This window comes from Trichechus manatus, unplaced genomic scaffold (assembly GCF_000243295.1).
Source record: "Trichechus manatus latirostris isolate Lorelei unplaced genomic scaffold, TriManLat1.0 scaffold00285, whole genome shotgun sequence".
NCBI lineage: Eukaryota > Metazoa > Chordata > Mammalia > Sirenia > Trichechidae > Trichechus > Trichechus manatus.
In genome coordinates this window covers 665,807-677,035 of record NW_004444221.1, presented here as the reverse complement: position 1 = coordinate 677,035, position 11,229 = coordinate 665,807, and the positions used below count along the sequence as shown (strand labels likewise).

The window sequence follows — 11,229 nt, the reverse complement described above, 5'->3', positions numbered from 1 at the left end:
CCTTGACAACTTTAATCTTTTCTCCGTTTATCATGATGTTGCTTATTGGTCCAGTTGTGAGGATTTTTGTTTTCTTTATGTTGAGGTATAATCCATACTGAAGTGTGGTCTTTGATCTTCATCAGTAAGTGCTTCAAGTCCTCTTCATTTTTAGCAAGCAAGGTTGTGTCATCTGCATAACGCGGATTGTTAATGAGTCTTCCTCCAACCCTGATGCCCCATTCATCTTCATATAGTCCAGCTTCTCGGATTATTGCTCAGCATACAGATTGAACAAGTATGGTGAAACAATATAACCCTGATGCACACCTTTCCTGACTTTGAACCATGCCATATCCCTTTGTTCTGTTAGAACAACTGCCTCTTGATCTGTACAGGTTCCTCATGAGCACAATTAAATGTTATGGAATTCCCATTCTTCGCAGTTATTCATAATTTGATTATGAGTGAGATTAAAGATTTTGTTATCTTCATTGGGCTTTCAGGTTTCATTGACCTGTTCAAGAGTTTTTCCCATTTTTCTCTTGGGATGTTTGCTTTTTCTTACTGATTTTTCAGTTATTAAGTTATACCAAAAAACCTGTTGCTGTTGAGTGGATTCCGATTTGTGACTTATCTTTTTATTATCTTTTTAACATCTTTTGTTGAACATAAAAGTTCCTAATTTAAATATTGTCAAATTTATCAGTCCTATTCTTTATCAAATTGTAACTTAAGAAATATTTCCCTAACCTGAGGTGATAAATACATATTGTTTTAAAAATATTTTATAGCTTTGCTTTTCCACATTTAAGTCTTTAATCTACTGGGAGTTGATTTTGGGGCAGTGTGAGGTAACAATCTAACTTCATTTTTTTTTTTCTATGATGACAAAGAATTGTCCCATAACCAATGAAAGCTGCAATACTTAATTTTTCTTATGATAAATATTCATATATATTATATGTTGCTTCTAGATTGCTTTTTCTGTTCCACTAGTTTATTTTTTCTTTCATTGTATCAGTTTGACACTGTCTTAATTTCTATTGATTTGTAATAAGCCTTGAAATTGGTGAAGTATATCTTCCCTCTTTGACCTTCTTTAAGAGTGTATTGGCTATTGTTGGCATTAAATCTATAGATCAGTTTGGAAAATAATTGACATCTTAATACTACAGAGTTTTTAATGGATACAGCATATCTTTCCATTTATTTGTGCCTTTACTTTTAATAAAATTTTATGAAGTCTATAATGTTTTACACATATTTGGCTAATCTTGTTTTTTAATATATTTAAATGCCATCTTTTTAATCATTTCACTTTCTAAATGTTTGTTGTTGATTTATAGAATGCAATTGCTTGAGTTTTGTATATTGATTTTGTATCCAGCAATCTTGCTATACTGTCATATTAATTCTCATAATTTATCTATTTATTCTTTAGGATTTTGTATGTAGATAAACATATCACACGTGAATAGTCATAGCATTGGTTCTCCCATTCTAATTCTTTCGCCTTTCATTTCCTTTTCTTGTCTTATTGCACTGGATGAGAACTCTGGTACAGGACTGAACAGAAATGGTAACAGCAGGCACACTTCTTGTCCCCAGTCTCAGTGAAATGCTTTTACTATTTCACAATTACATATGAAATTGGCCATCGATATTTTTATAGATAACCTTAGTGAAGTTAAGGAAGTTTATCACTTTTTGTACTTCTATTGAGATCACTATATGCTTCTTCTTTTTTAATATGTGAATTATATTGATTGATTTTTGAATCTTAAATTAACTTTATATTTCTAAGACAACCCCAATTTGGTCCTGATACAAATAGCTTACTATACCTCACAAATTCAAAATACAATTAAAAAATTTTTTTGTCATGTCAGCGTAACACTGTTCTCACTAATTATAAAACATTCCACGTCCTCAAGAAGCTCATAGACTAGTGAGGGTGGCCAACATGTAAACAGAAAAATAAAATATGATAAAGATATTTAAATTATGTCATGCATATTTATTTTTATTTCATCCTTAGATATCACTGATGGAAATTTGGCTGAGAAAACATTATGCCCTGATTCCAAGACTTTTCTGGGAGATCATTATGATACACATTCTCTGTTTGGCTGGTCAGAAGCAAAATCTACTTTTTAGTGAGTACTTTGCCAATGTTCTTGAAATATTTTGTTTCAATATCTATAAATTATTATTAAAATATCATTTAAGAAATTGGAAAAAATCTTTTTAAAGTAGATGTTATATTTTTATGTATTATTTCTTAATTTTTTCAAATACTAGTAAATAATCTTCCTCATCTAAAGTTTTTTTTATTGGTAATTTGTTACCTTTTATAAATGCCATTGATTTTATAAGCATTTTTAACAAGTTGCAATTTCACAAAAGCAGTGTAGAATGACCTTAGTAGAGGCATAAAACCTTATCTAAGACAACTAAAGCTAAAATCTTGATTTAAGGTAAATGTTAGCGGAATAGAATTTTGGGTCAATTTTATAATGTAGGATGGAAATGTTTATAAACTCTATAGTTTTTAGGGGGCATATGCACTAATATTGGCTTTATCTTACTTTGATTAAGTTACATCTCTATACTATCACCCCTTAATAGAGCCATTTTTAAGCCTTGATAAATATGAAAGTGTTAAATCTCCACCATTAGCGTCCTAAGTCAGGACTTATGCATGACATTATGCTAAGTGCAATACAAAGACTAAGCCTCTTCCCTCCTGGAGTTAACAATCTCAGCCTTGAAGTGCCCTCTCAGTGACTACCTACCTCTCTGACGCTGCTCCCTAGGAGAGGGTTTGCTGTGTTAGATACTATTTCTTTTTCTGTGTGTGTCTGTCAAGAGATTCTCCTTGCATGCATTAGTGGAATTAGGTATATAGACTCAGGTATATAAATAACACTGTGTTTCCATTTACTGCATCCTTGTCTGGCTAAAACAGGTTTTCATTCCAACTTGGGTTTAGTTTGAGTATTTCAACAAGCTGATAGAATAAGCCTGTTTGATTTATAAAGTGAGCTCAGAAATCCTGGCTGAGAGATCTAAAGATCAAAGTAGAACTGATTACTTTGGTCATATACAAATATATTCCTATTTAATGTCCCAGAGTAGAATCATTTTTCTAGAGCTATGAGTTCAGGAAACTTAATAAAATTTGTTTGGTGAACATGACAGAAATTTCAGAGCTGAAGAAGAACATAACGGTCATTCAATCAGGCTCTTTTCTACCTACCACTGAACAATTCTTAGGTTTTGATTTGACTAAAAACAAAATGAATAAACTATATAGTAAACTTGATAGACAAAGTTCTGAATATATATTTTGAAAATATGGCTAATTAAATATATCTGTCAATAAGTTACACTTGTGCCAGTAAAAAGGAAGTTACTTGAAAATGACACATAGATAAACTAGAATCATGTATCACTGCTATAAAACAGAGAGAAGTTAACTGGCTCACAACTATTTGAGGTTTATTTTTCTTATTTTAATAAGCCATGCCAAGTATCTATTAAAAGGGCAAGGAATCAGTCCGTTAGATTTGAGGATCTACCACTCATACCTATGCTACCCAAGAAACTGCTGATTGTATCTAACTAATAACGGAGTTTGCTGTTGTTGGGTGCTGTCGAGTCAAGTCGATTCTGACACATAGTGACCCCATATGACAGAGTAGAACTGCCCCATAGGATTTTCTAGGCTATAACCTTTAAGGAAGCAGATCACCAAGTCTTTCTCCCTCAAGCCACTGGGTGGGTTCAAACCACCAACCTTTCTGTTAGCAGCTGAGCACTTAACCATTGCACCACCAGGTCTCCTTATGAAGGGCTCCTTATAAAGGAGTTTAGGCTCTTCAAAGAAGAAGGAGAAGAGAGAGGAGGAGGAACAGGAGAAGAAGAAAAAAGAAAGAACTAGAAGAAGGAGAAGATTTTGATATGTATTCTTCTTCAGTGTTAATAGACATACTTCTAAAGATTTTAATATCTCGGGGATAAAGTGAACATGGCTTCCAAATTCTAAACTTAATGAAATTCAGGCAATGAAAATTACTTCCCAGAAGACATAAAAGCAGCTTTATGTGCAAGTATTAGCAAGATTCACCTTGACAAGGCAATAAGAGTGTTTATTGAATTTATTAGTAGAGCTGCTGTCATTCAATTTAATCTGACAATTCAATTTTTTTCCCATCATTATTTTACCCTTGAGAGTCAAAATGATTGGTCTTAGAGTTCTGGGCAAATAATGGCTAAAACTCAGATTCAAGTTCTCTAACTAGGGTGAAAGCAGTTTACAATGTAGAGAAATGACATCAGCCTTCACTGAGCACTTGTGAGAGGTGCTTTCGTATTTCTTTTCCATTTAAACTTCACAACAACCCTGCACAGTATTATTAGCCCCATTTTACAATAGTCAAGTAACTTGCTCAGAGTTGCATATCTTTTACATGGACGGGCTGAATAGAGATCAAACTAGATTGGTTTGACAGCAATGCCCATTCCAGTTTATTCTTGATTTTTAGGTTTGATTGTAACAATGGTTAAACATACAAGTTAAATTCAAATAAAAGAACAATCAAAGCAGAAAATCATATTAAAAATGCTGTGAAAAACTCTGCAACTATTCGTTTTCCTATACATGCAAGGTTTCAGTAGGGAAACATAATCAATTATTTGAAGAAAATTAACTGACATTTCCAACATTAGTATAAAAGCCACCATGATCGCATATTAGGATCACACAGAAATTTTTTTAAATGCTGATGCCCGGGTCCCATCCCTAGATGTTCTGATTTAATTGATCTGGGATGGAGTCTTGGCAGTGTTGTTAATTTGTTAAAGTTCTCATAGTTGCTAATGTTCAGCCATAGTTGAGAAACTTTGCAAGATAGTATAACTCGTAAGAAGAGTTCAGTATAAGAAAATTTGGTTTGGATACTTAACACTGGCTTTTCAATGTTTTCTTAAAATGTGTATAATATTTTATATATGGTAATTTCTTTTTTTACTGGCTTCATTCTCTCCATTTCATATTCATACAGATTTACATCTTTGATAAAATATTTGAATTGCATGAGTATTGGGAAATCCGGAAAAATTATTCATACTGACTATGATATACTTTAAAATCATGATTTTTTTCAGAAAAAAGAAAAGTGTAAGATTTTTTCAGAATAATACTGAAGAAAGTTTTTCTTGTGTTTTCTCCAGTGCTTCTCAGAATGCTACAGGAAAGCGAGCATTTGTTTTGAGCCGTTCAACATTTGTCGGGAGTGGCAAATACGGTGGCCATTGGCTGGGTGATAACTTCTCACGCTGGAGAGATATGCACATGTCAATCATTGGCATGCTAGAATTTAATCTCTTTGGAATTCCATATGTAAGTTTTAACATTAAACAATCAATGACACTAAAGCATCTGTGTCAATATTATCTGGGTGTGCATCCAGATATGAAGATAAAATGCACTGAAGTTGCATTCAGTTCACTGTAAATAATGTACTTCATTTAGCCCTTGTAGAAACCCCCTTAACCTCTATTGTTGTTGTTGGGTGCCATCCTGTCAATTTTCAACTCATAGCAATCCAATGTGACAGAGTAGAACTACCTCATAGAGTTTTCTAGGCTGTAATCTTTACAGGAGCAGATAACTTTTAGAGATCTTAGGAAACCACATCTTTCTTAATTAATGTTTTTCCTGTTCAAGTCACAGAAATACTTGATTATAGTAAAACTGCAGAAGTGTATTTCCTCTGTCACTCATCTCTACTCCAAGCCCATCCATAACTCCTTTACAACCCATTTTTATGAGTTTTATATATAATGGGGAAAAAAGGCAGACATTTGGAAGAAGAAATAGAAGCAAGAGGTGTCTCCATCTCCTATGAAGGGAGGAAGTAAAATTAAACCAGCAAAATACACCAAACACAGAGAAAGAAATACTCCTTATCTGAGCTCTAACGATAAAGGAAAAATTTTGCTGTTTAAGAATTTACTGTTGTGTTAACAATTAGATAGTTTTATTATAGCAGATTCCCCATATACCAATGATTTGTTGTTCAAGTGATGAATTATAATTACATTCAAAGAAGAATTACTAAGGAAATATTGAAAAGGAGAAATAGGTTCAAGTTGTATCTGAAGCAGAAAATGATAGAGACAGAATATTAAGGCAAGCAGCTTTAGAGAGAAAGGAGCATGACCTGCTCTTTCTCTATTAAAGCTCTTATAGTTTAGTAGAATACAGATTACCATTTCCATGGTTTGGGTAACTAACATTTTTATAAAAATTGACATGTTTTATGACTTCATGCTTTACTTCATGACTTTTTGATCAACAAGCTTTGAAAATAACCCAGGCTTTGGGGTTAGAGATTATATTTTTGAGAGAATAAGTGAGGCTCTGGAATAAAAACAATTTGAGATCTGGGAGAGGCCTTCATTCGATGTCAGGAAGCAAAGTATTTCTGTCTTAGTTACCTAGGGCTGCTGTAGTACATACCACCAGTGGGTGGCTTTAAAGAACACAGATTTATTTTCTCATGGTTCTGGAGGCTAAAAGTTCAAATCAGGGTCTGAGCTATGTCAGTTCCTGCCATGTCAGTAACCCCGGGCATTCCTTGATTCCTTGGCTTGTAGACAATCCTCACATGGCAGCTGTGTGTGCGTGCATGTGTGTGTGTGCCTCTGTGTCTAATATGCTCTTTTTTATTACTCAAAAGTAATTAGATTTGGGACCTGCCCTACTTGGGTATGATCTGTCATATTTTTACACAAATAATACGAGCGTTATACATTTTGTTTTTGTTTTGTTTTCACCAGCTGTGCAACCCCCTGCTATTTCCGTAAGTGTGCTATGCCATGCGTTATATGTGTGAACATGCTATTTATGTGGGTATGTTATTCGCAAAAAAAAAATATGGTAATTAACCTGACTAAAAAAAATACCTATTTCTAAGCAGGATTACATCCATAGAGGGGTTAAAATTCCAATGAGTATTGTAAGGGTCGGGAGGGATACAATTTAATCCCTAAGAGCAATTTGTGATAGAAAGGAGAGCATAGTCAGCTGCAGTCATTCTGAGGCCCCTTGTTCTAGCCTGAGTGGTCAGTCACCAAGGCTCTTGATTTAGCTCACTGCATTGTGAATGTTCTGTGTCTTTCTCTAGTTTATCACATAACAAGCAATTTATAGCACTACACTTGGAAAAAGAGGTATTTTAGGTACATTAGATTACCTAAAAAACTCCTTGCTTATACCACAATGTAGCCCACAGTTTTCTTTTAATCAAGACTGGACAGGAGGGACTTGTCACTACTATATTCCAATGCACTTCTCAAAGAGCATACTTACACTTTCAGATTCCACAACTTAAAAATGACATACGTGTGATCCTAAACATGTTTATCAAAAATAGTGTGACCTGAAATACTTCAGTGTGTTTTATAGCAAAATCAATAAGGGATATATTAAGGTAATATATCAAGATGAAAATCTTCCCCCAGGTTGGAGCTGATATATGTGGGTTTAATGAAGATACAAATTATGAACTTTGCTTGCGCTGGATGCAACTTGGGGCATTTTACCCCTTTTCCAGAAACCATAACTCAATCGGGAGCAAGGCAAGTAAAAGCCAATTTAAAATTATAACTGCTATACTCAGTATTAACCTGCAGTTGAAAATGGGGTTAGAAAACTATATATATAGTCATAAAAATATCAGTCAAAAATCATATTTTTCTTCAATATACTTTTATAAAATGTATTGATTGTTTAAAATTTACATGATATCAAGAACTTCAAGAGAATGACAAGAAATAAATGTTGGAGAAACAAGTTTTCTAAAAATTATTCTTGTAAAATGCATTATTTGTAATCTCTAAAAAGAAAAAAAAAGGCAAATTGCATCTCTTTAACTTGTGAACAACTTCTCCGTTTATAAGACAAGGTAACAGCAGGCAAACCGATGATATTTTGATTATCCTTAATTAGTACTTCAGTAAGCTTTCAGATTCCAAGTTTTTGTTTTGATGGTAGGTAGATGTGATCTGGTGTAAGATTCTTCAGTCTGAAGGCAGAGTCAACCAGGGTGCCAGTTTTTATTCCTCAGTCAAATGACAGGCCTCACTCTTCTTGAGGAGAAGGTATAGTAATGATCTTTCATCTAGAAATGATGTGAAACTTCACTGATAGCTGAGCATGCAGATTGCACACTGCATACTATGATTTGTAAATGTTATAGGATGTATTTAATTGAGAAACAGCTCTGTGGTTCCTACTTGCCAAGACTGCCAATGATTATCTCGCTGCAATAGTCTATGACTGTGAAAGGCTTTCCAATGGAGACATAATATTCAAAAATTATCTGCTTCTCCCTAACCCCCACCAAAAGAGAAAAAGTTAACACTTTAAAAATCCATGCTTCAAGTAATAAGTATATTGAAATATTTCTCTTTAATAGGAACAAGATCCTGGGGTGTTTGGAGAAAAATTTGCTACAATTTCCCGTTCTGCGTTATTGATTAGATACACACTGCTGCCTTACTTATACACCCTCTTCTACCATTCTCATATCAATGGAAGCACAGTGGTCCGAGGACTGATGCATGAGTAAATAGCAATTAATAATTATTCAAGTTTTATTAAGTTTTATACAACATGGATCCTGGAGGCCTGGGTTCTCTAATGAAGGGAAATATTTTGGGAATGGTGAAATAGGCAAATTAGTAGGTTTTATTTTTCCTTCTGAATGTGATTAGAAATAATTTACAAAAAAAAATTAAAGAATTTAGTTAAGAAAACACTTTCTACCAATTAACAAAAAATAAAGACTGTATCTAGGTATCCAAATAGTGTGGAATATATAAAAAGGATGAAACATGGTCCCTGCCAGCAGGGAACTGGGAAGATAGCAAACATGGAACAGATTTGAAACAAGTAGAGTGCAGTATAGAACATTATGTATTTGTGTCCTGATTGCGTGGCATAGGCTACAAAGTGCTGCAAAAATTCAAAGAAAGGTGAGGTTAATATGAAAGGAAATAGGGCAACTGTGTAAAGGAGGTGGGATTGGTGTTAGACCCTGAAAGCTGTTGAGGATGCAAAAAGGAAAAGAGCAACAACAATAAAAAGCAATTTAGAAACTTGATTCCTCTATTTTGACCTTAGATTTAATGCCCGTTTATTCTTTGATCAGGGAAGACAACTGATCCCAGTTGCTTCAATTATGATTAGATTTTTATTCCTAAAGCACTGCTTATACCCTAAACCTTTCTGTTTTTGTCTTTTTGTTCTTATTGGTATTAATCACCATGAACCAGAGTGCGTAGAAATTGGTAGTTGAGTAATAGGTATTTATACAAAGATACTATTTTTATTAAATTGATGGTTTTTCCCTCTAAAAACCTAGATTTACATCAGATCCTCAGACTCATGGAATTGACAGAGCATTCCTTTGGGGCTCGTCTTTAATGATTACTCCAGTTCTTGAAGAGGCAAGTACTAATGTTTTATATCAGCGCAATATGATTACTTAGAACTATTTATATTGGTGCCATTTGCTGCAACTACTCTAGGCTTATCAGATTCATCTATTTTCTCACACCATTTTCCTTCTTATATTTGAAAACAATGTATTATTTTGATGTTTTGGATTCTGTTAAGGCTTGCTTTGTGGCCTAATATGTGGTCTATTCTGGAGAATGTTCCATGTGCTTTGGAAAAGAAAGTATACTTGGCTGCTGTTGGGTAGAGTGTTCAGTATATGTCTATGAGGTCAAGGTGGTTGATTGTGGCATTTAGATCTTGCATGTCTTTATCGAGCTTTTTTCTGGATGTTCTCTCCTTCACTGAAAGTGGTGTGTTGAAGTCTCCTACTATTAATGTGGAGCTGTCTATCTCTCTTTTCAATGCTGTTACAGTTTGTCTTATGTATTTTGGAGCCCTGTTGTTGGGTGTGTAAATATTTATTATGGTTATGTCCTCCAGGTGTATTGACCTTTTAATCACTGTATAATGTCATTCCTTATCCTTTGTGGTGGATTTTGCTTTAAAATCTATTTTGTCAGAGATTAATATTGTCACTCCTCCTCTTTTTTTATTGTTATTTTCTTAGTATATTTTTTCTATCCTTTGAGTTTTATTTTGTTTGTGTCTTTGAGTCTAAGCTGTGTCTCTTGCAGGCAGCATATAGACGGACCATGTTTTTTTAATCCATTCTGCCAGTCTCTGTCTCTTTATTGCTGCATTTAGTCCATTTACACTCACAGTAATTGTTGATAGGTATGAGTTTAGTGCTGTCATTTTGATGTCTTTTTTGTGTGTTGTTGACAGTTTTTCCACTTAATTTTCTGTCCTGAGTTGTTTTTCTTTATGTGTTTTCTTTTCAGCTTTTTCATTGCTGTTGATCTTGTATTTGCTGAGTCTATGTTTTTCTTGTTTTTTATTTTGATGTGTAGGATTGTTAGTTTCCTTTGTGGTTACCTTAACATTGACCCCTATTTTTCTGTTTAAACCAATCTTTTATTTCTTTATCTTGCCTTGACTTCCTCTCCATATGGAAGTTCTATGACTACATTACATAATCACTCTTTTTTGTTTTAATGTTGTCCTCTTTTATATATTGACATCTCTGTTTCCCTATTTTCAGTGTTTTAGCTTTGATTTATTTTTATGACTTCCCTATCTGGGTTGATACCTGGTTGCTCTGTCCTGTGTTCTAGTTTTGGGTTGTTATCTGATGTTATTGATTTTCTAACTGGAGGACTCCCTTTAGTACTTCTTGTAATTTTGGTTTGGTTTTTGCAAATTCCCTAAACTTCTGTTTATCTGGAAATGCCCTAATTTTGCCATCATATTTGAGAGAGAGTTTTTCTGGATATATAATTCTTGGCTGGCAATTTTTTTCCTTCAAGGCTTTATATATGTCATCCCATTGCCTTCTTGCCTGCATGGTTTCTGCTGAGTAGTCCGAGCTTAGTCTTATTGACTCTCCTCTGTAGATGACTTTTCATTTATCCCTAGCTGCTCTTAAAATTCTTTCTTTATCTTTGGTTTTGGCAAGTTTGATTATAATATGTCTTGGTGACTTTCTTTTGGGATCTACCTTATGTGGGGTTTGATGAGCTTCTCGGATAGATATCTTCTCATCTTTTATGATATCGGAGAAGTTTTCTGCCAACAAGTCTTCAACAATTCTCTCTGTATTTTCTGTTATCCCCCAT

At 33.9% G+C, this 11,229-nt stretch overlaps 1 protein-coding gene across 1 annotated transcript in view; it reads left to right on the top strand.

Annotated features, from left to right (window-relative positions):
• Positions 1–9,543, top strand: part of LOC101360122 (sucrase-isomaltase, intestinal-like) — a 78,988-nt gene extending 69,445 nt beyond the window's left edge. The window contains exons 10-14 of the mRNA XM_004390129.1: positions 2,021–2,138; positions 5,218–5,386; positions 7,513–7,629; positions 8,469–8,617; positions 9,417–9,543. Of these exons, the coding sequence (XP_004390186.1) occupies positions 2,021–2,138; positions 5,218–5,386; positions 7,513–7,629; positions 8,469–8,617; positions 9,417–9,543 (680 nt within the window). The remainder of the gene's footprint in view (positions 1–2,020; positions 2,139–5,217; positions 5,387–7,512; positions 7,630–8,468; positions 8,618–9,416) is intronic.
• Positions 9,544–11,229: the final 1,686 nt, after the last annotated feature.